Genomic DNA, 21,612 nt, shown 5'->3' with positions numbered 1-21,612 from the left:
GCTATTTCATTATCTTCGAATCTGTAAGCCAGGTAAGAACTCATTCAAACTCTCTACCACCATGGGTATAACCTTACCCACATCCCCATTCGATCTTTCCTTGCTTTTCTCACTACAATGGCAGAGGCATCCCTCCTCTCTTCTATAGAGAATCCCACCAGTGCTCTGGAATTCATGTCCATCTCCTTCTCATCAGTTTTGAAAAAAGTGCAAGACTTTCCCATGTTTTTAAAAAAACAAAATCCAGGACACCTGGGTGGCTCAGAGGTAGAGCATTTGCCTTTGGCTTGGGGCATGATCCTTGAGGCCCTGGGGTTGGGTCCTGCATAGGGCTCCCTGTTGGGGGGGCTGCTTCTCCCTCTGCCTGTGTCTCTGCCTCTCCTCTCTCTGTGTTTCTCGTGAATAAATAAATAAAATATTTTAAAACAAAACAAAACAAAAAACCAAAAAAACAAAACCAAAATCCTGTGGCTATGAATTACCTCTCTTTTTCTGAATGTTGTTTGTACTCATTACCATGCCTTCCATTCCCGCCTTGGTCTACACTTCAGTCTGGCTTCTACACCTAACACTCCAGGAAAACAAGTCTTACCAAGGTCTACAGCTGCCTCTTTGTTGCTAAATCTGTCAGAAGCATCCAGATCCTTACTTCCACTGACTTCTCAGTGACACTTCACTCTGCCAACCTCTGCCCCCCTGCCTGTAACATTTCTTTTCTTAGCTTCCAAAATCTGAACCCCATCGGTTCCTCTCTGGAACCTTCTGAGTCTCACTTGTGGACTCTTATTTCTATGTCCATTCCCTAAATATTGAGGTACTTAGGGGTTTTCTGGCTACCTTTTTTAAAAAAAGATTTTATCTATTTATTCATGAGAGACACACAGAAAGAGAGGCAGAGACATAGGCAGAGGGAGAAGCAGGCTCCATGCAGGGAGCCCGATGTGGGACTTGATCATGAGACTCCAGGATCATGCCGAGCTGAAGGCAGATGTTCAACCACTGAGACACCCAGGGGTCCTGCCCCCGCTCCATTTCCCATCCATTTCTACCACTTCAGTTACCATTTATATATGCTGGTCAGACACCATTTGAGTCCACATTTTGGTCCTATGTTTCGGTGAATATAGCTGTTTATCATACTGTGTGGTTGTCCTATGAGTTGTTAGACTTGACAAACATATCCTAAACTAAACTCATGATTGCCCTTCCAACCACAATTTCTTCTCATGTTCTCTATCTCAGTGAACCTGGTATCACAGTCAAGAGTCTATGTATCATCCTTATTTCTCCACTACAGCCAATCAGTCAAAAGTTCTATTTAACCTAGTTGTCTCAAATCCATTCCATTCTCATAATCTCTAGTGCCACCAGGCTGGTGTAGGGCTTCAGCATTCCATGCTTAGATTATGACACTGGCTCCTTAACATGACATACAAGATCCTATATGATCTGATCCTTGCTCATCTTTCCCACCGAAATCTTCTGCACCTCACCTGAACTTGTTTTCCTGTCCCCTTAGTATCACAGTCTCTTCTCTTGCCAAACTTTGCACTGCCGTTCCTACTGCTGGAAAATTCTTCACTCAGGCCCTTGCTACTTGGGTAACTCTTCCTTCCTTTAGTAGGTCTCAGTCAGAAACCACTGTCTTGGGATGCCTGGATGGCTCAGTGGTTGAGCGTCTGCCTTCGGCTCAGGATGTGTGATCCAAGGGTCCCAGGATTGAGTCCTGTGTCGGGCTCTCCACGAGGAGCCTGCTTCTCCCTCTGCCTATGTCTCTGCCTCTGTGTTTCTCATGAATAAATAAATAAAATCTTAAAAACAAAAAGAAAAAGAAACCACTGTCTCAAGGAAACCTTCCCCAACCATCCCATCTGGGTCAGAAGCTTCTTTTCTGAGTCTGGCATTCTACATTACTTCTACCAGAGCATCTGAAACAGTGCCCTGTGGCTGTCAGTTTCTCTGTCTGCCTCTTGCCATGCAATAGACTGTTGTATCCCTGGGACTTGGCCCAGGGCTTGTAGGTACTGAAGTACTGTTGAAGGAAGGAAGGTAGGAAGGAAGGAAGGAAGGAAGGAAGGAAGGAAGGAAGGATGGAAGGAAGGAAGGAAGATAAGAAGGAAGGAAGTGATTATGTACCTAGTAAGGAGTCTCTATGGACAAAAAGTATCTGGGGAGACTGGAAAAGGATTCATTTTTTTTTTTAAGATTTTCTTTATTTATTCATGAGAGACACACAGAGAGGCAGAGACATAGGCAGCAGGAGAAGCAGGCTCCATGTGGGGAGTCGGATGCAGGACTCAGTCCCAGGACCCTGGGATCACGACCTGAGCCAAAGGCAGACGCTCAACCATTGAGCCACCCAGAGGCCCCAAGGCTTCAATCTTTTAGGGGCTTTGGGTGGAGCCCTTTGGGTGGCACACTGAAGGAAAGGAAGCACTTCTACCTGCTAGGAAAGAAAGTTTAATGTAAACCTGTCAGTAAAGACGTTGGGCTCACAATGAGTCTGGCCTAGCCAGGGAGGTGTAGAGGAGCTGGTCTGCCTGGCTAAAATGGACGGGTTCCACCTAGAGAAGCTTAACTGCCAGCCAGGGGTTTGTACTTTCTCCTGTGGCGATGGGGAGTCTCAGATAACTTGGTTCAGGTTATCAAGCAAATGTTTTAGGAAGATTAATGTGGTGGAAATCTGCCTTTAGGAAGAGGCTGAAGGCAAATCAATCACCCAGATAATTGCTACATTTGTCAATGTGTTTGAGTCAGAATAGGCCCTGGAAATCATCTAGCCCAGTGCTTCTCTATCCTGGTTGCTCTTTAGAATCATTTGGTGAGCTTTTGAAAAATGCTGATGCTTGGAGTCCTTTCTCCAGGTCATTTAAATCAGAATTTATGGAGGAGAGGCCCAGGCACCCATATTTTTAAAAAGCTCCCCAGGTGGTTCAATCGGATAGCTAGGGTTCCTCATTTTAGAGAAGAGAAAATTAGGGCTCAGAGAGTTTAAAATACAAACTTGGATCATAAAACCAGTCCCTGGCAAAGTAGGACCTACAAGAGAGCTCTGATTCTGTTTCTTTCTTTTTTAGATTTTATTTATTCATTCATGAGAGACAGAAAGAGAGAGAGAGAGAGAGAGAGAGAGAGAGAGAGAGGCAGAGACACAGGCAGAGGGAGAAGCAGGCTCCATGCAGGGAGCCCAATGTGGGACTCGATCCTGGGACTCCAGGATCACACCCTGGGCCAAAGGCAGGTGCTAAACCACTGAGCCACCCAGGGATCCCTGAGAGCTCTGATTCCTAATCCAACTCTTGTTTTCCCCATTATGTTGCAGTCTCTCTTCAAGTCTAGCTCAGGGTAAGGATGTAGAAAAGGAGAGAAATGGGAAAGGGTACAATAGAGCCAGCTAGCAGGTAAAGTCTGCCTTTCCGAGCAATTTGGCCATGCTCTGAACCTCCATCTCCTTGACTGTGAAATGGAAACAGTAACTACTTGTAGCCCCAAGGTAAGGATTAGTAATAACATAGAGAGCCCCAGGCACTGTACCAGTTATTAATAACATGATCATTACTTTTACTATTATTGGAAAGAACAGGTGTGAGACATTCAAAGATGAATGTGTAGGATTTAGTAACCTATTAAAAGTCTAGAAGGAGGGCAGCCCGGGTGGCTCCACGGTTTAGCGCCGCCTTCAGCCCAGAGCCTGATCCTGGAGATCTGGGATCGAGTCCCACATCGGGCTCCCTGAATGGAGCCTGCTTCTCCCTCTGCCTGTGTCTCTGCCTCTCTCTCTCTCTCGGTCTCTCATGAATAAATAAATAAAAATTAAAAAAAAAAGTATAGAAGGAGAGGAAAAAACATCAACTAGATTTTGGAGTCTGGGTGTCTGAAAATCCAATGGCTCCAGAGTAAGGTTGTCAGGCAGAGCTAGAGGGAGGAAGGGAAAGTAGGGAGGGGCAGGTAAGGGCTGGAGACCAGCTCTGGCAACATGGAAAGCATGGTGGGTGCTGCTCTCAAGGGATTAATGATCTACTAAATCGTCTAGTGATCTAAGGATATTTGGACTTAAATACTTCTCTTTACAAGGCTAAACTCTTGTAAACCACCTCCTTTAATAATTGAATTTGAATATTAATCTATTTACAAGAAAGTTTAAATCCTGTAAATTACTCTCTGCATTGAAGGATTTAAGTTCACAGGGCTCTCTGGAGAAATGGCTGAATTTAGGTCTGAGGCAAGGTAATCAGAAGACATGCCCACAGTATCTTGGGCCACAAAGTGCTCAAGGTAGATGGGGCCATGTCAAAGGTGTAGAAGCCAGCTTCAGCAGGCCTCCACTAACAACATTTGGGACATTTCTGGCATCAAAAAGAATAATGGAAGCAGTTGATTACAACATTAATTGCAAAAAGAATACACGATCTTTTAGAGACAGGCACTAAAATATCACAGATGAACTTACACGTCTGGCTTAGCCTCAAAATTATATTAGGCAGTGGGAGAGGGAGAGTTAGCTGGGGATGGATGGAACAAGCACAGCCATGAGTCAGTAAGCACTGAAGCTGACTGTGCATGGGGACTCACTGCACTATTTTCTTTACTTCTGTTTATGTTTAAAATTCCCCATAATAAAACGTTTAAAAATGAATGCAAAAAAAAATCGCAAAAAAGCCCTTAAACTATGAGTTCATAGCATTACGAGAGAGAGAGAGAGACAGAGAGAGAGAGAAAGAAGAAAAAGTTCTTCGTTATGGAAAAGTCACAACCAAAAATTCTAGATAGGAGAATACAGTTAGAAAATCATCATTTTGCAACCACCAATGTAGCGTTCAGTGAGGCTCACTGATGGAGTCTCATATCATCAGGTAAGAGATGAGGAAACAGGACAGTCACATGGTCCCAAAGCACAATCCTCGAGACCATTTCTGCTTTACAAAGGGAATAAGGTACTTCTAGTGCCTGGAGGAGAAACTGGGCAGAAGCCACCTTAACCAAGTGATCACACCCAGAATCACCAATAAGAGGCCCAGCCAACATTTTGCGTCTTGCCACAACTGTTTAGCTTGCCCCTGATCATGAGGACACAACACTCAGACAACACACTGAGGCTTCTCTGTAAGACAAACGATCTGGGTTGCTGAAGACTGGAGGTGTGACAATAGATTAGATCAGTGTTCTTTTGATTGAATTTCGGAGTGAAACATTGTAAAGCACATTATTGGGTCAACTGAAGAAATGTGATACAATTTTACTGTATTAATATTTACTTTATTGAGTGTGATAGTGATATTGTTGTTGTATTGAAGAAGGTCCTTGTTCTTATGAGATAGCTGGTGAACCCATTTAGTTCACTCTTTAGATTTCTGGTCCGAGGTCACTTCCTCTGGGAAGTCTTCCCAAACTTTGTATTTGATTACAGTTTTCTATCCTATTCTAATTGTATAGTGTTCCTTTTTTCCATAGCCCTTACCTCTGGTTGTCGTATTTAGGGCTAAGAGGTCATAACATTTGTAACTTACTCTCAAGATGGTTCAGAGAGAAGTGTGTGTGTGTGTGTGTAGAGAGACAGAGAGAGAGAGAGGGAGGGAGAGAAACAGACACAGATAAAGCAAATGTTGCAAAACAAACAACAGATGAGTAATCTAGGTGAATGGGTTCACTGTACTCTTCCAATTTTTCTGTGGGTTTGGGAAGTTTTCACAATACAAAAGGTGGGGTGGGGACTTACATTACTCTATAAGAAATTGGTTATTTTGGAACTGGGTGGCTGGGGGATGGAAGGAGGAAAATTTTCACTATAATATATACCTTTCCCTATGATATATATACCTTTTGAATTTTGAACCAAATAAACTGTATTTTCCATACCAAAACCAAAATTTATATTTATTTTTATTTTTTTAAATTTTTATTTATTTATGATAGTCACACACACACACACACACACACACACACACACACACACAGGCAGAGGGAGAAGCAGGCTCCATGCACCGGGAGCCCGACGTGGGACTCGATCCTGGGTCTCCAGGATCGTGCCCCGGGCCAAAGGCAGGCGCCAAACCGCTGCGCCACCCAGGGATCCCCAAAATTTATATTTAGAAACTTATTCCTCTCTAGAATTAACCCTCTATAGGATTAAAACTCGCGGGGTTGAATTTCTCCAAATAGACAAACATGGAACGTCCCTGTAATGGTGTTTTTGTTTATTACAACATTCTATAAAGTGATTTGTGCAGAAAATTTACACAAATTATAAAGTAAAATAGAGTCACTCTAAGTGTTTCTGGATGTCCTGGGGGTTTGAATGTTAGATAACACCTCAACATTACTTTTCTGAAAAAATACTTTATTTAGTTGAAAGAAAGAGCATGAGAGAGTGAGCACGAGCAGGTGAAGGGGCAGAGGGACAGGGAGAAGCAGACGCCCTGCTGAGCAGGGGGCCCAATGCGGGGCTCGATCCCAGAATCCTGAGATCATGACCTGAGCCAAAGTCAGATGCTCAACTGAGCCAACCTGGGTGTCCCTCCCCTCAACGTTACTTTTCTAATTCATGCTGCCTCCAAGGCTGCCCTCCTTTTTTTTTTTTTTTTTTTTGTATCCTCCTTATTCCAATACACTTGATACCTTAATTGTTCCAGAAAACCTACAGCAGTAACACACTTGACATAATACAACTGACCTAGTTCCCAATACTTTTTGGCATTAAAAGTCACAAAAAATTACTTTCAAGCTGCCAGTGGAGGCTTCTTACTAACTTTGGATATTGAAACTTTTGGGAGTCAGAGATTTTTTTCTTAATCAAGTCATTACTTATTTTATATACAGAAAATAAGAGATCATGCTGTAGCTAATTATATATAATTAATTATAACAAACATAAAGCAGATTAATACATACTGACATAAAATGACCCTCAATTTACATAATTCAGTAAAAATATCCATGATGTATTGTAGAGGAAAGAAGCTCTATGTGATATTTGTTACTGTATATGCAGAGGGCATCTCTGGAAGACTATAAATAATCTAGAAATGATGGCATCCTCTGGGAGGGAAACAAGGGGACTGGCAGGAAGACTTACTTTTCACTCTAAACAACTTTGGAACTGTTTTAACTTTTTTTTTTTTTTTTTAAGATTTTATTTATTTTTTTGAGAGAGAGAAGACAGAGAGTAAGAGGGAGAAGCAGGCTCCCCGCTAACAGGGAGCCTGATGAGGGGCTTGATCTCAGGACCCTGAGATCATGACCCAAGCTGAAGGCAGATACCCAACCAACTGAACTACCCAAGTGCACCCTGTTTTAAGTTTTTACCAAATGCATGTTTTACTTATTTTTTAAAAAATACATAAGTATATTTTGATAAATGCTGTCAAGGTATCATGTCTTTTATGTGGGGCAAGTTTTTAAAACTAGAAGAAAATAATATGTAATTCTACTATCCAGAAAACTGGTGTTAATGTTATATTGCATTTCTTTCTAATGAAATTTCTGGATGTTTTGTAAGCAAGAAGGTTTTCTGTTTTTAATTCAACATACTGTCTCCTCTCATTATTTTTCTAAAAGTGAAAACAAATTATTTATTAAAAATACATTTTTTAGGGCAGCCTTGGTGGCGCAGCGGTTTGGCGCCGCCTGCAGCCTGGGGTGTGATCCTGGAGACCCGGGATCGAGTCCCGCGTCGGGCTCCCTGCATGGAGCGGGCTTCTCCCTCTGTCTGTATCTCTGCCTCTCTCTCTTTCTGTGTGTCTGTGAGTAAATAAATAAAATATTAAAAAAATAAAAATACATTTTTTAATATATAAGCTCCAAAATGCAGGGCTTGAACTCTAGACCAAGATCAAGACCTGAACTGAGACAAGAGTCAGTTGACTAAACTACCCAGGCACCCCTACTTACATAAATACATTCATTCATTCATTCATTCATTCAATATTTTATTTGTTTATTCATGAGAGACACAGAGAGAGAGGCAGAGACATAGAGAGAGAAAGAGAGAGAAGTAGGCTTCCCGCAAGGAGCCTGATCGGGACTCAATCCCAAGACCCCGGGATCACGACCTAAGCCAAAGGCAGACGCTCAACCACCCAGGTGGAACCCCCTACATTTATTTTTTTTTTAATTTTTATTTTTTTAAGATTTTATTTATTTATTCTTTTTTTTTTAAATTTATTTATTCATAGAGACACACAGGGAGAGAGAGAGGCAGAGACGCAGGCAGAGGGAGAAGCAGGCTCCATGCAGAGAGCCTGATGTGGGACTTGATCCAGGGTCTCCAGGATCACGCCCCGGGCTGCAGGTGGCACTAAACCGCTGCGCCACTGGGGCTGCCCCTACATTTATTTTTTAAGTAAGCTCTATGATTGAAACCATGACCCTGAGATCAAGAGTGTATGCTCTACTGACTGAGCCAGCCAAGCACCCTTCTTTATTATACATTTAAAAGCACATTTTAAATATTTCAAATTTAAACATATACTTAAAATAATTTTGTAAGCCATGCCCCAAATCTTTAGGTTTGTTTCTTTGTTGTTTTTTAAAGATTTATTTATTTATTTTAGAGAGAGAGTACAAGCAGGAGGGGCAGGGAGAGGAAGAGAAAATCTCAAGCAGACTGTACACTGAATGCAGAACCCAGCACAGGGCTCAATCTCATGACCCTGAGGTCACTACCCGAGCCAAAAACAAGAGTTGAAGGCTCAACTGACCAAGTTCTTTTTTTAAAACATTTTATTTATTTATTTAACTTTTATATAAAAAGATTTTGTTTTATTTATTTTTTTAAAGTAGGCTCCATGCCCTTTGTGGAGCCCAAAGTGGGGCTTGAATTCACAACCCTGAGATTAAGACCTAAACAGATTGAGTTGGAGCTTAACCATCTGAGCTACCTAATGCTCCAAGATTTTATATTTTTAAAAGTAATCTCTATGCCCACCATAAGGATTGAACCTACAACCCCAAGATAAGAGTCACACACTCCACTAAGACAGACAGGCATCCTTTAAAAAAAATATTTTAAATAGGTACATAGCATTCATCACAGCCAATCATTTTATTATTAGATATTTGTGTTTTTAGAAAACTTTTTAGGGGATCCCTGGGTGGCTCAGCAGTTTGGCGCCTGCCTTCGACCAGGGTGTGATCCTGGAGTCCTGGGATCGAGTCCCATGTCGGGCTCCTTGCATGGGGCCTGCCTTCTGCCTGTGTCTCTGCCTCTCTCTCTCTCTCTCTCTCTCTCTCTCTCATGAATAAATGAATAAAATTAAAAAAGAAAAAGAAAACTTTCTAGCCACCAAAGTGCAGAAGAGTATTTACAGCACCCTATACTTTGAATAAGAAAGGAAGGGAAATAAGAAAACATACCTGTATCTGCCCACTTGTGTGAAAATAAACATAGGATAAATCAACTAGAGACGAATGAGATTGGTGACTACAGAGGTGGCTGAGAACTGGTAGGAAAGGATGGAGGAAGGGTGAGAGAAGGGTGGAGTGAGGTCTCCAAGTACACTTTCTACAGAGCCCTGACTTGAAATCATGCTGATGGGACACACATTCAAAAGAAATTAAATAGGTAAAATCAACAAGGATAGTGGGGAAAGGCTCCTACAATGAATATGAACAGAGACAAATAAGCAGAACTGTATTTCAAATGAATAGCATAACTACACCAAGGGGGAGGGGGGGAGTACTCAGCCAAGTAACTGTTAAATGCAGTATTTTGAAAGATTTATTTATTTATTTTAAAGAAAGAGCAAGTGTGCATCTAGGCTGGAGTGAGGGACTGAGGGAGAGGAAGAAGACTCTTAAGCAGACTCTCTGCTAAATACAGAGCCCAATGTGGGGCTTGATCTCCTGACCCTGAGATCACAACCTGAGCAGAAACCAAGAGTTGAATGCTTAACCAACTGATACCCAGGCGCCCCACAAACACAGTATTTTCACTATATACCTGTAGGCTAACAACAACTGTAAACCAATGCTGATGTCTTATTAGTAGGTTTGTTTTTCATGGTGGTATGGATTAGCAATTCTAAAACTATTTTTTGTGTATTTTAGAATCGAGCAAGTAAGTAAATGTCTTGTGGAACTGCCTTTCTCACTGTTAGAAAAAAGGAAATATGGAAGATGTTTGGAAATGGAAAAGAAGGAGACTTGAATAGTGAACCTAGTGGTCTGGACTGGAATCTGAAGTATCAATATGAACTCATTGTATTCATTCATTCATTCATTTTAAAGATTTTATTTATTTATTCATGAGAGACACACACAGAGAGAGGCAGAGAGACAGGCAGAGGGAAAAGCAGGCTCCATGCAGGGAGCCCAATGTGGGACTCAATCCCAGGACCCTAGGATCATGCCCTGGGCTGAAAGCAGGCGTTAAACCGCTGAGCCACCCAGGGATCCCCTATTTATTTATTTATTTTAAAAAAGATTTTATTTATTCATTCATGAGAGACAGAGGGAGAGAGGCAGAGACACAGGCAGACAGAGAAGCAAGCTCCCCAGGAGGAGCCCGATGTGGGACTTGGTCCCAGATCCCAGGATCATGCCTTGAGCCAAAGGCAGATGCTCAACCACTGAGCCACCCTGGCATCCCTGTATTTATTTATTTATTGGGCGGGTGCGGGGGCAGAGGGAGAGAGAGAGAGAATTTAAGCAAACTCCATGCTCAGCATGGATCTCTGAGATCATGAACTGAGCCAAAATCAAGAACAGGATGCTTAACTGACTGAGCCACCCAGGCACCCCTGAAGTCACTGTTTTTAATACAGATTGATATATAAATAGCTACAGATGTTGGGTGTGTGTAAATATATATAAGTCCTAGGTCAGTCACAATGAACACGTAGTGCTCAGACCTTGGTTTCTAAATAATGAGCTCCACTAGAAGGAATGAGGCTCTTTAAAGAAATGGTTGATTCTTGGGCAGCCGAGGTGGCTCAGCGGTTTAGTGCCGCCTTCAGTCCAGGCTGTGATCCTGGAGACCTGGGAACGAGTCCCATGTCGGACTTCCTGCATGAAGCCTACTTCTCCCTCTGCCTGTGTGTGTCTCTGCCTCATTCTCTCTGTGTCTCTCATGAATAAATAAATAAAATCTTAAAAAAAAAAAAAAAAGAAATGGTTGATTCCAGGGCAGAGGCAGGAAAGTAAAAGATGAACACAGAACATCTTGTTTTGCCAGAAATGAAAGAAAAGTCCTCAGGTGCCTGGGGGGCTCAGTGGGTTAAGCATCTGCCTTTGGCTCAGGTCATGATCCTGGAGTCCCAGGATCGAGCCTTGGGTCCGGCTTCCTGATCAGTGGGAAGTCTGCTTCTCCCTCTCCCTCTGCCCCTCCCCTGCTTGTGCTCTCTCTCTCTCTCAAATAAATGAATAAAACGTAAAAAAAAAAAATGCTCAAAGGCATGATGGAATTATGTCAGAAGGACCAGTGGCCATTAGATGCCCAATGGCCATCAGACTAAGTTGAGCATCAAAGATAAGGGACTGCAACAATTTATAACTCACTGAATAAATAAGAATTTATGAGGGGTGCCTGGGTGGCTCAGTCGGTTAAGTGACTGCCTTTGGCTCAGGTCATGATCCCAGGGTCCTGGGATCGACCACTGCATCAGGCTCCCTGCTCAGTAGGAAGTCTGCTTTTTCTTCTCCCCCTGCCCCCACCCCCGCTTGTACTCTCTCTCTCAAATAAATAAATAAAATCTTAAAAAAAAAAAGAATTTGTGAATCCATACTGATAAAAGGCAAACACATAAGTAAAAGGGGAAAAGGAAAAGCTTTTTTAGAGCAGAATGCTATCAATTAATGTAGAACAAATGATGGAGTTAGCAAATCTCTATTTGGTGGCCATATCATAGTAATAGTTGATCTCGTAATGAGGGATTCAGTTAGGGATTATCAATGGAAGCTTAAGGTAGTATGTGCAAGTTTGATGAGCAACCTACACAGTGTCAAAGCATCCTCTAGAAGAAACTTAGTAAGAAGCATCAGACACTGTCTTAAGTAGTGTTCAAAGCTTATACCACCAGTAATGAGACAAGTCCATATTGTGAGGACATATCACTTCTGTGGCAATCCTACCAAAAGTGTATTACCTGAATCTAATCATGAGGAAACAGCAGAGAAACCTGAATTGAGGGACATTCTACAAAATAATTGATTTGGACTCTTCAAAAATATTAAGGTCATAAAAGACAAAGAATGGAGAAACTGTTCCAAATTTAAAGACATGACAGTGATTTAAATTAGACAGTGATCCTGGACCATAAAACAAAATAATATATGTTTTCGCCCTTTTGCTGTAAGGGACATTCTTGGAAAAATCAACTAAATCTGGATAAGGTCTTTAGATTGGTGATAATATTATTTATTTGTTTATGAGAGACATGCACAGAGAGAGAGGCAGAGACACAGGCAGAGGGAGAAGCAAGCTCCATGCAGGGAGCCTGATGTGGGACTCGATCCCGGGTTTCCAGGATCAGGCCCTGGGCTAAAGGTGGTGCTAAACCACTGAGCAACCAGAGCTGCCCATCTTGATTTTTTTTTTTTTTTTACGATTTTATTCATTTGAGAGAGAGAGAGAGAGAGAGAGAGATTGTGCACACGAGCAGAGGGAGCAGCAGGGAGAGGGAGAAGCAGACTCCCCCCCAAGCAGGGAGCCCGATGCGGGGCTCGATCCCAGGACCCTGAGACCACGACCCGAGCCGAAGGCAGACACTTCACCGACTGACCCACCCAGGCACCCCCTAATTTCTTGATTTTGATAAATGTATGACCAATGGTTATGTAGGTCTATTTTTAGAAAATACACATCGAAGTCCAAGGTATTTAGAGGCAAAGAGGCATCATGCCTGCAATTTGCTCTCAAAATTGTGTGTGTGTGTGTATGTGTGTGTGTGTGTGTGTGAGAGAGACAGAGAGAGAGAGAGAGAGAGAGAGAGAGAGAAAGAGAGAAGAGAGAGTGTCATGGTAGAAAGGAAGAGAAGGATAAAAGTAATGGTAGTAAAACGTTACCATTTGGGGAATCTTGGTGAAGTGTATATGAGAATTCCTTACACTGTTCTTTTAACTTTAACTTTTCTAGAAGTCTAACATTATTTCATAACACATGTAAACACCTTTGACACTGAAAGTAATATACAGAATATCCTTGATCCTAAATAATCTTTGTTTCCTTAAGAAAGATCGATGTACCTGGCACAGAGAGGTTTTTGAATACTTCTAAATTGGAGGAGAAAGGTGGTGGAAATGGAGGACTAAGGAGGGTCGACCATAGGGGTGAAGGCAGAGTGTGGAGCTGGAACTATAGACCAGGATGAGCGTGAACCAGAGGCTAGAGGAGTTCAAGGATCAGCAGGTGGGGGTGGGCGGGAGAACCAAAGCTGATGACATTTGAGATGCTTTTCTGAAACAATCCTTCTCTGGGTTTACCAATTGCCCATGGTAATTTTGGATCTTTCCCTCTGTATGCATCCCTTTGGTGCAGGCCAGTTACCCACTGATGAGTCACACTGAGTCCCCGAGCCTTTCTGGTTGGCACCCAAGAAGCAGCCACAACTTCTCCACTTGGTCCATAGTTACATGACCTAGGGGTTTACTACATGATGTAAGTAAATAATTTATACTAAGCTTTCATTTCAAATGCCAATAATCCACTTCATCAAGTATATGTATCAACTGGCTCTGAGTATTTGCTATTTGCAGTTAGGGACTACACTAAGTGCTTATTTATTTATTTATTTATTTATTATTTTTCACTAAGTGCTTTATATGGATTATCTCATTTAATCATCCCAATACCCTGACAGAATGGAACTAGTATATGTTCATTTCACTGATGAAGAAAATTACGTCTAGAGAGGTAAGTTAAGGTAAGCCCTGTACGTCATAAAGCTTAGAGTCAAATCCAGGAGTCTGACTATAGACTCCCCACTCCAAATCACAATGTTATGATGGATAAAACATTTTAATTAGGAAGAAAAAAGGTAATCAATCATAAATTGAAAAGAGGAAGTTAATAAATTGGGAGTTTAGGATGAAAATTATATTCTGTGAAATACACATTCCATTTTTCTGTTCTGTAATCCTGCAAACGTGCGCATGACAAAGCAAACGTACCTGACAGAAGAACTGCTGCTGGGTTCCTGCTCCAGGTGTGTTACTGAAGGTGCTGGTAGATTTGGAAGAAGAAACTGGAAGACGATGAGACACACTGACCGGTACTGGAGTCCTATTTGGCTGGGTCAGCTGATCTCCCGTAAAGTTTGATCCTGATGCACCCGACTGAACCACAGACCCGAGACTAGGATGGGCAGTGCTGGAGGAGCTGACACTAGGGAACCGACTCGGTCCTGACATGCTGGTCACCGAGGGCATCGTGGTGAAGCCAGGTCTTCCTTGGGAGACGTTGCTCTGCCCAGGTGACAGGTGTAATACGGTTGGTGATGCTTGCTGCAACGGCATCTGTCCACCAACGATCTGAGGAGAGGCATGATTGACTATCACTGGGCTTCCAGAGGCAGCAAATGTTTGCCCAGACACTAACTGGACGGCGGCATTCTGGTTGTTCAGCATCTGTCCAGAATACGGTTGGTTGGTCCTGAGCATGTTGGAAGAGTTTCTGTTCAACATGACATGCTCTGAGGCCACTTGGCCAGAGATGAGCTGAGAAGGTTGAGTCTGAAGCAGTTGCCCATTTATGGTCTGGACATGGTGTACCGAGTTGGAACTGACGGAAAGGCTTGTGGGTATGAGGAACTGACTTTGGGGTGTGTGAGGCTGGCCCATGGGAGAATGAATAACGATACTACCCCCAGCACTGCTCACTGCCTGTGAGGTGACTGGTTTTCTTGTGTTCTGTTGGTTTACAATGTTCACAGACATGTGTGGACCAACTACGGAGCCCTGGGGTGAGCTGGCAGAGGCAAAAGAGATCCCTTGTTGAACATGGTGCTGCTGTATCCCCAGATTGTTCACATTGTATGTATTCTGCTGACCCATCTGGATAGGCTTTGGCTGGATATTAATTGGGACTTTATTTGAATTTGGTGCAAGACCCCTCTGTATGATGATATTATGCACAGGTAAAGATGTCTGAAAATTTGTGCTGTTAAATGGAACTGTGACTGGCTGTGCTACAGGACTGGAACTGGAGTTCCCAAACAATGAATTGCCATTAGGAGTCTGTCTATGAACCAGGAGCCCGCCACTCACATTTGATGGAGCTTGCTGCCCGCTGCCCTTCAATATGATTTGAGATCCATCTAGGTTATTAATAGTCATCATGGAAGGTTGATTACCAAATGACCCAATTAGCTGTATTTGACCAGAGCCGCTAATCTGACTGCTGTTAGACAGATGCTGGCTGGGAACACTGATACCCACGTGTTGCATAAAGCCATGTTGCACACCCACTGTATTGCTTGCAAACGATGCTCCGACAGGCACGTGAGTCACCCCTATAGGCTGCAGCGTCTGACCTGAGTAATTCGAAACATTAGAAGCCTGAGTAAAGGATGCTGATGAAGAAGGATGAAGCTGAGCTTGTGCAAACTGTTGGCTTGAACCTATACTGGCATCCAAATATGCCTCTTCGGCCAAAGTCTGTTCAGTGATATTGGCCTCCTGCAAGGATTTCTGAAGAATGTCGAAAGGTTGGTCCTCACTGAGATCAGGAAGAGGAGAAGACTCAAGTTCATCTTCCAGGAACTGAAGGCTACTTGAGAGTGGCAGTCCATCACTGGGTCCTTCTCCAAGCTGGCTGCTTACAGCTTTGAGGGATGATTTAGGATCAGCATTCTAAAAGAAGAAGCAGTGTGTTATCCAGCATATCGAACCTTTGAAAGAGATTCTTAACAAAACAACAACCACCACCTACCAAAAAACCAAAAAAAAAAAAATAAAAAAAATAAATAAATAAATAAATAAATAAATAAATAAAAAAGTGCCTCACTTTTGAATAGAATAGAGTCTTATCAGGCACGACTCTCCCAAGTGCTCAGCTTATTCTTAATTCTATTTCCTTAATAATGATGTCTGACTTGTTTCTGTTAAGGGTACAGAATCATTGCTCTGGTAAATTATTTTATAGAAAATAGATAAATAACAGGAACACACTGAGGACTATCTGGAGTTTAGCTTCATTTTTTGAGATACAGGCACACACTTGATTTTTCAGGACTGGCCCCAGTCCGGTGCTTGAGTGACATTCATTGAGTATGTGTATCCAGGAAAGGGCCATGTCTAGTCCTCTGTATGGCGGGAGTGAGTTTTGGGTATTTTGGGTATTGTTCTGTTAGAGGTCCAGAAGGTAGCCCAGAGTTAGCCCTGTCTTTCAGGGCTTCTCAGAACCTCCACTTAGTTTTAACCCCTAACACCAAAGTAAGAATGGTCCAGACAAAAACAAGCTTCCCACATAAAATGAGTGAATGGTCATTTGGGTTTTTTTTTTTTTTTTTTTAGATTTTTAAAAACATTTATTTAGTCATGAGAGACACACAGAGAGAAAGAGAGAGAGAGAGAGGCAGAGACACAGGCAGGGGGAAAAGCAGGCTCCATGCAAGGAGCCCAACATGGGACTCGATCCCGGGTCTCCAGGATCAGGCCCTGGGCCAAAGGCAGCACTAAACTGCTGAGCCACCCGGGCTGCCCGGTCATTTGATTTCTTAGGAGGAATCAACCTAATGTGATGCTTTTAAAACTACTTCAGTGTCCTATTCGAAAGTAAAAGTCCATCAACAGTCTAGGAATGGGCATGTCAACTAGAGACAACACCGGCAAACAATGAGAACTGAATGTGATAAGTAAGTTCTCCTCCACTGTGCAGCAGGTTTTTTTGGGGACAGATCAATATCAGAAAAGGTATGGAATCAGCAGCTACTTAAAATAAGGTGGAGGTAACACAAATGTACTTCACACTACTGGACTGTATGCTTAAAATGGTTAAGATGGTAGATTTCATAAATATTTTAGCACAATTGAACATTTTAAAAAAGGAAGGTAGAGTAAAAAATTAAAAACAGGTCAGCGTTATGTTGGCAAATCGAACATTAGTAAAAAAATATACAAAAAATTAATAAATAACAACAGGTCAGTGAAGAATAAGAGTTCCAACCTGCAAAATTATAGAGAGTCTCAGCCCTAGGCCAATAAGGTGTTGGAGGCCAGATGATGGGAAGAACTAGGTAGAAAAGCCATGACTAGGTTCATTTGACCCTGAGTCAACCAACTATTGAAGTGGGACCACCATGGCAGGGCTTGAAGAATCATTTGAAAGGAAATGGGGAAAGTAGCTGAAAGCAAGGAGGTTTTTTGTTTGTTTTGTTTTGTTTTGTTTTGTAGAACAATATTTAGACAACAAGGGTTATCTCCTGAATGATCATACACAGTTTAATGTTTTTACAATGTATAATAAATTAACAGACCATAAGTTTGAACAGCCATATTTTTCAGAGCTTTAAAATATTTATACTAAAGAAAAATGTCTACAATATCCAACATGATGTACTAGAAATACCCAATGAATATATGCCGAATGAAACAGTCTGAAAAGTTACAATTAATACTCATATGATTGGGAGAGGGTTGTTAAACAAAAATCATTACCATCAAGGGACAGGCTAAATATCTACTTTATGGGCTTTTTTTTTTTAAGATTTTATTTATTTATTAATGAGAAGCACAGAGAGAGAGAGAGAGAGAGAGAGAGAGAGAGAGGCAGAGACACAGGCAGAGGGAGAAGCAGGCTCCACGTAGGGAGCCTGACGTGGGACTTGATCCCGGGTCTCCAGGATCATGCCCTGGGCTGAAGGCAGCGCCAAGCCGCTGAGCTACCCGGGCTGCCCCTACTTTATGGGCTTAATGGCAACACATGAAGTTACTACTTGTTCAGTATGAATTTCAGAAACGCTCCTAATTCGCAAGGCTTATGGGAGACTGGCGTGGTGACTTTAAAGACACTTCTAGCCAGTGGAGGTGTCTCGCATGACATGATCTGACATAACTTCCACACTCTCAAATACTTGAAAGAACTGTGCACTCCCAAGGACTTTCAGAATACTATTCCTTGTTATACATGAAGAAAATAAAGGCCCTGCTGGGAAGTTAACATTTATTGAGCACTGTAACCACATAATTTCCACGGGCTAGTCAATTAATGTTACCCAACCTAGGAAGTAGTTCTATTATTCTCCTGGTTTCATAAATAAGGAAATTGAACCCTACAGAGATTTAGTGATATATCCAAGGTTACACGGCTAGTAAGTGGTAGAGTGAGGAGTCAAACTTGGGCAGTCTGACTTTGGGCTGGCTACCATCCATCATAGAAGAAGGCGCTTGAAAAGACGAAAGCAACATAGGCTTAAACATAGTCATTTGGATATAGTTTGCAAGCAAGACTTCCCTATTTTCCAGGTCAGGAGTATTGTCTAGATGCTCCTAGAGCTTGAGAATATGGAATCTAGAATGGACAACCAGAGGGAGAATCCTAGCTCTGTAACTCATGGCTGTATAGTTTGGAGCAAGTACTAACCTCTCTGTGTTTTAGTTTCCTCAGATATAAAATACAGATCACAATAGAACCTACTTCACAGAGTTATCATGTGGATTAAGTAGTTAATCATGCTAAACCATTGGTGCCAAGAACATACCAAATGTTCAGGAAGTTTTAGTTATTATTCTTTTTTTTCTTATTTAAGATGGATATGTTTAGTAAGTAACTACAATTAAGAATAATTTCTTTAAAGCTTTGTGACAAGTTCTAAAACATTCTAATATGACTTTTTTAGGTTATAACATTCCCAAGTCATTCTAGAAAGACAGCTGAAAACTTAGGAAAATGGCAAAATATATCTCATATAGCTTATCTAAGTTGACGAAGTTAAAAGGAGACAATGTCAACACCATTCAGTAGATCCTCCCTCCCTTTCAATTACAAGAGACAAGGTAGTAACTCTTCATCAGGATCCAAAGGCAATGAAAGCCTCGGTTCACAAACCATCAATGAGAGAGAAACACTTTATCACTCGATGTGGTTTCCAATACTCACACTGGAGTTGGCGAAAATTGAATTTGAATTGGCTGCAGAATATCCTGCATTAGTCAAGTCATCATTGCTCTGCAAAGGTACAAATTCGATAAAATGATTATTTTAACTGTAAAGAAGTGACAAAATTGATATCTGTGATGTTCTAAGTATTACTTACAGATTTATTACTAGGTCCATGAAGAAAATAGTTCAATGCTTGTGGGTCTCTGGAAAACAGCAACAAAGAAAGAAAACAGCAAATAAATACATAACCTATATTTAGGATTCATTTTCACTAGGGTAAAAAGAAAATGACATATTAGCCTGAGTAAAATTCTCTCCTTATTTTAAAACAGTTTTATTAAGTTTTTTGTTTAATTCTTGATTTCTTGATGTTCTATTTCCTATTATCACTCATTTCTGCCTCCTGAGATTTGTTAGAAGGTAAATTTAATAAAGAATGACCTAATTATGAACCCTATCATATCCAAAGATCTCTGTCTCTTTATGTGTTAATCCATACTCTGTGTTGATTTTTATTTATTTTAATTTTAATTTATTTATTAGAGAGAGAGCACACAAATAGGGGGAGCAGCAGAGGGAGAGGGAGAAGCAGGTTCTCAGCTGAGCAGAGAACCTGATGTGGGGGCTCGATCCCAGGACCCTAGGATCATGACCTGAGCCAAAGGCAGATGCTTAACTGATTGAGCCACCCAGGTGCCTCTGTTGATTTTTATTTTAAAAACCCACGCAGTTGTTGTTGTTGTTTTTTAATTTAAATAATCTCTACTCCCAACATGGGGCTTGACTCATGACCCTGAGATCAAGAATCACATGCTCCACTCACTGAGCCAGCTGGGTACCCCAAAAACCCACTCAGTTTTTAATATGCTTGCTTATTAGGTTGTTTTAGAACAGCAAACCTCACACATTGGATTTATTCTGATTTTGGAAAGAATATCTTACCCGATAAGATCAAGGAGACACGAGTCATCATCATCATCCATGACAACTATAAGAAAAGGAATAAAGTGCTGGTTAGCAAAGCAGATTAAAGCCAGTAACATCAATACAACATACAAATACACTCTTTACTTTCCTAGATAAGTAACTGTGTAATTCATCTAAGTTTTTCTCTTGTTGCTGGTCTTTAACGGGATTTTAAAAATTTTGTGGTCATTCAAGAGACTAAATAAATACCCAATTTAAATTGTTTTTATTGAATGCAATTCCTTAACTTACAAGTCAAAAAGGAATCTAGATAAATCAAAGATAGTTGGCAGCAACCCTTCCCAAACAGATTCCCCAAAGGGACTGTAAACCAGGAACAGTAACTTCCTCAAAATGCATCACGAGAAAGGGGAGAAATAATATTTTTGTTTTAGAAAAAAAATCTCATGAATTCAGAGGTCTTTTGGGTTTTATGACTGAACGTTTCCAAACATGGTGAGCAGTCTGGATTTCTTGCCATATTTTGGCTCTCTTTACAAAAACAGAAAAGCCGTTCTCCTTACTTTTTGAGACAGAGGAGACACCATAGCCCCAGGCAGTACAGTTACAGGCTTGGCCCCAGAGGTCCCAGGTTCCTCCCCAGGCAGCAGCACTGCCAACTGTTCGATTCCAAACAATCTATAGCCCATCCCTGGAATCTTTAAAGTGGAAAATCTCAACCCCCAAATCCCCCTAGCTCCAAGCCCCAAGTTCCCTCTCTCCCCAGCCACCGACAGCATCAAGCCTAGCCAGCGCAATTACTGTGCTCTGGCTGAAACAATAACAACTGGACAAGTTCCAACAGCAGTTCTCCCCCTTTCTCCTCCCTCCCCCGAGATCCGGTAAACTTACACTAGTGATCCGACACCTGGCAACACTGCTTCGCACCCATTTCGAGCCATGCGTGGAATAATTTACATCACGGAATGCCGGGGCCAAGAGTTCTGGAGCAGTTGGAAAGGGCAGTTGTGAACGGCAGTTGGACGGAGGAATGAAATCCTGAAGAGATGCCCAGAAGAGGGACACGCCCGAAGAAGGCAGAAGGGATAATTTCTACTCAATGTTTTTTCTTGGTTAAAACTGTCATCTCCTCTCCAGTTCCCCCAAACTCCCCATCCTATCAGTCACAAGGCCAAACAAGTATAAAACTGGCTCCTGCCCCATGGAAGGAAACTTGCTTCCCCCAGGAAAGGTCTGGAAGGGGTAAGTATCCCCCTGATGTGAGACCTTCCCGTTGTGGGGGTGAATTCGTTCAATTGTCGGATGGCCTGAGGTGATCAGAAGCCATTTGAGGGGAACTTTGGTGGAGAGGCAAGATGACGGTGAGCTGGGAGGAAGGAGAGGGGAAGCTGACACCCTGGGGTAACCTCCAGGCTAAACTGCGCAAGGGGCAGCAGGCCAGGTGAAATCTGCTTTGAGGACTCAGACATACAGGCTAGCATGACCATCCTTCTGAGGATGGAAAAGCGGGGAAACTATCATTAACTAAATATATAGAAATCTGTGGGAAGGGCTTCCCTTCGATCCTGATGTTTTATAGGGCAGAATTGCATCAGCCATAGCTCATTATTGTGCCATGAGCTTGTCTCCCAGACATCAAAATCACATGGAAT

The 21,612-nt window shown here is 41.9% G+C and overlaps 1 protein-coding gene across 3 annotated transcripts in view; it reads right to left on the bottom strand.

Annotated features, from left to right (window-relative positions):
* BICRAL (BICRA like chromatin remodeling complex associated protein) overlaps positions 1-21,612 on the bottom strand; it is an 83,485-nt gene that overhangs the window by 20,546 nt on the left and 41,327 nt on the right. The window contains exons 2-6 of one of the 3 annotated variants that reach the window (XM_055330464.1): positions 20,852-20,998; positions 19,976-20,021; positions 19,188-19,236; positions 19,031-19,099; positions 14,104-15,783 (exon numbers count right to left, since the gene is read on the bottom strand). In XM_055330464.1, the coding sequence (XP_055186439.1) occupies positions 14,104-15,783; positions 19,031-19,099; positions 19,188-19,236; positions 19,976-20,016 (1,839 nt within the window). In that variant the 5' untranslated portion in view covers positions 20,017-20,021; positions 20,852-20,998. Of the gene's footprint in view, positions 1-14,103; positions 15,784-19,030; positions 19,100-19,187; positions 19,237-19,975; positions 20,022-20,523; positions 20,537-20,851; positions 20,999-21,612 lie in introns of those variants that run through there. The other 2 variants (XM_055330465.1, XM_055330463.1) reach the window with 2 other exon arrangements.

The sequence above is a fragment of the Nyctereutes procyonoides genome, unplaced genomic scaffold (genome assembly GCF_905146905.1).
Source record: "Nyctereutes procyonoides isolate TBG_1078 unplaced genomic scaffold, NYPRO_anot_genome, whole genome shotgun sequence".
In the NCBI taxonomy this organism is placed as follows: Eukaryota; Metazoa; Chordata; class Mammalia; order Carnivora; family Canidae; genus Nyctereutes; species Nyctereutes procyonoides.
Note: the sequence above shows the minus strand (reverse complement) of the source record. Positions and strands in the feature narration are given on the sequence as shown.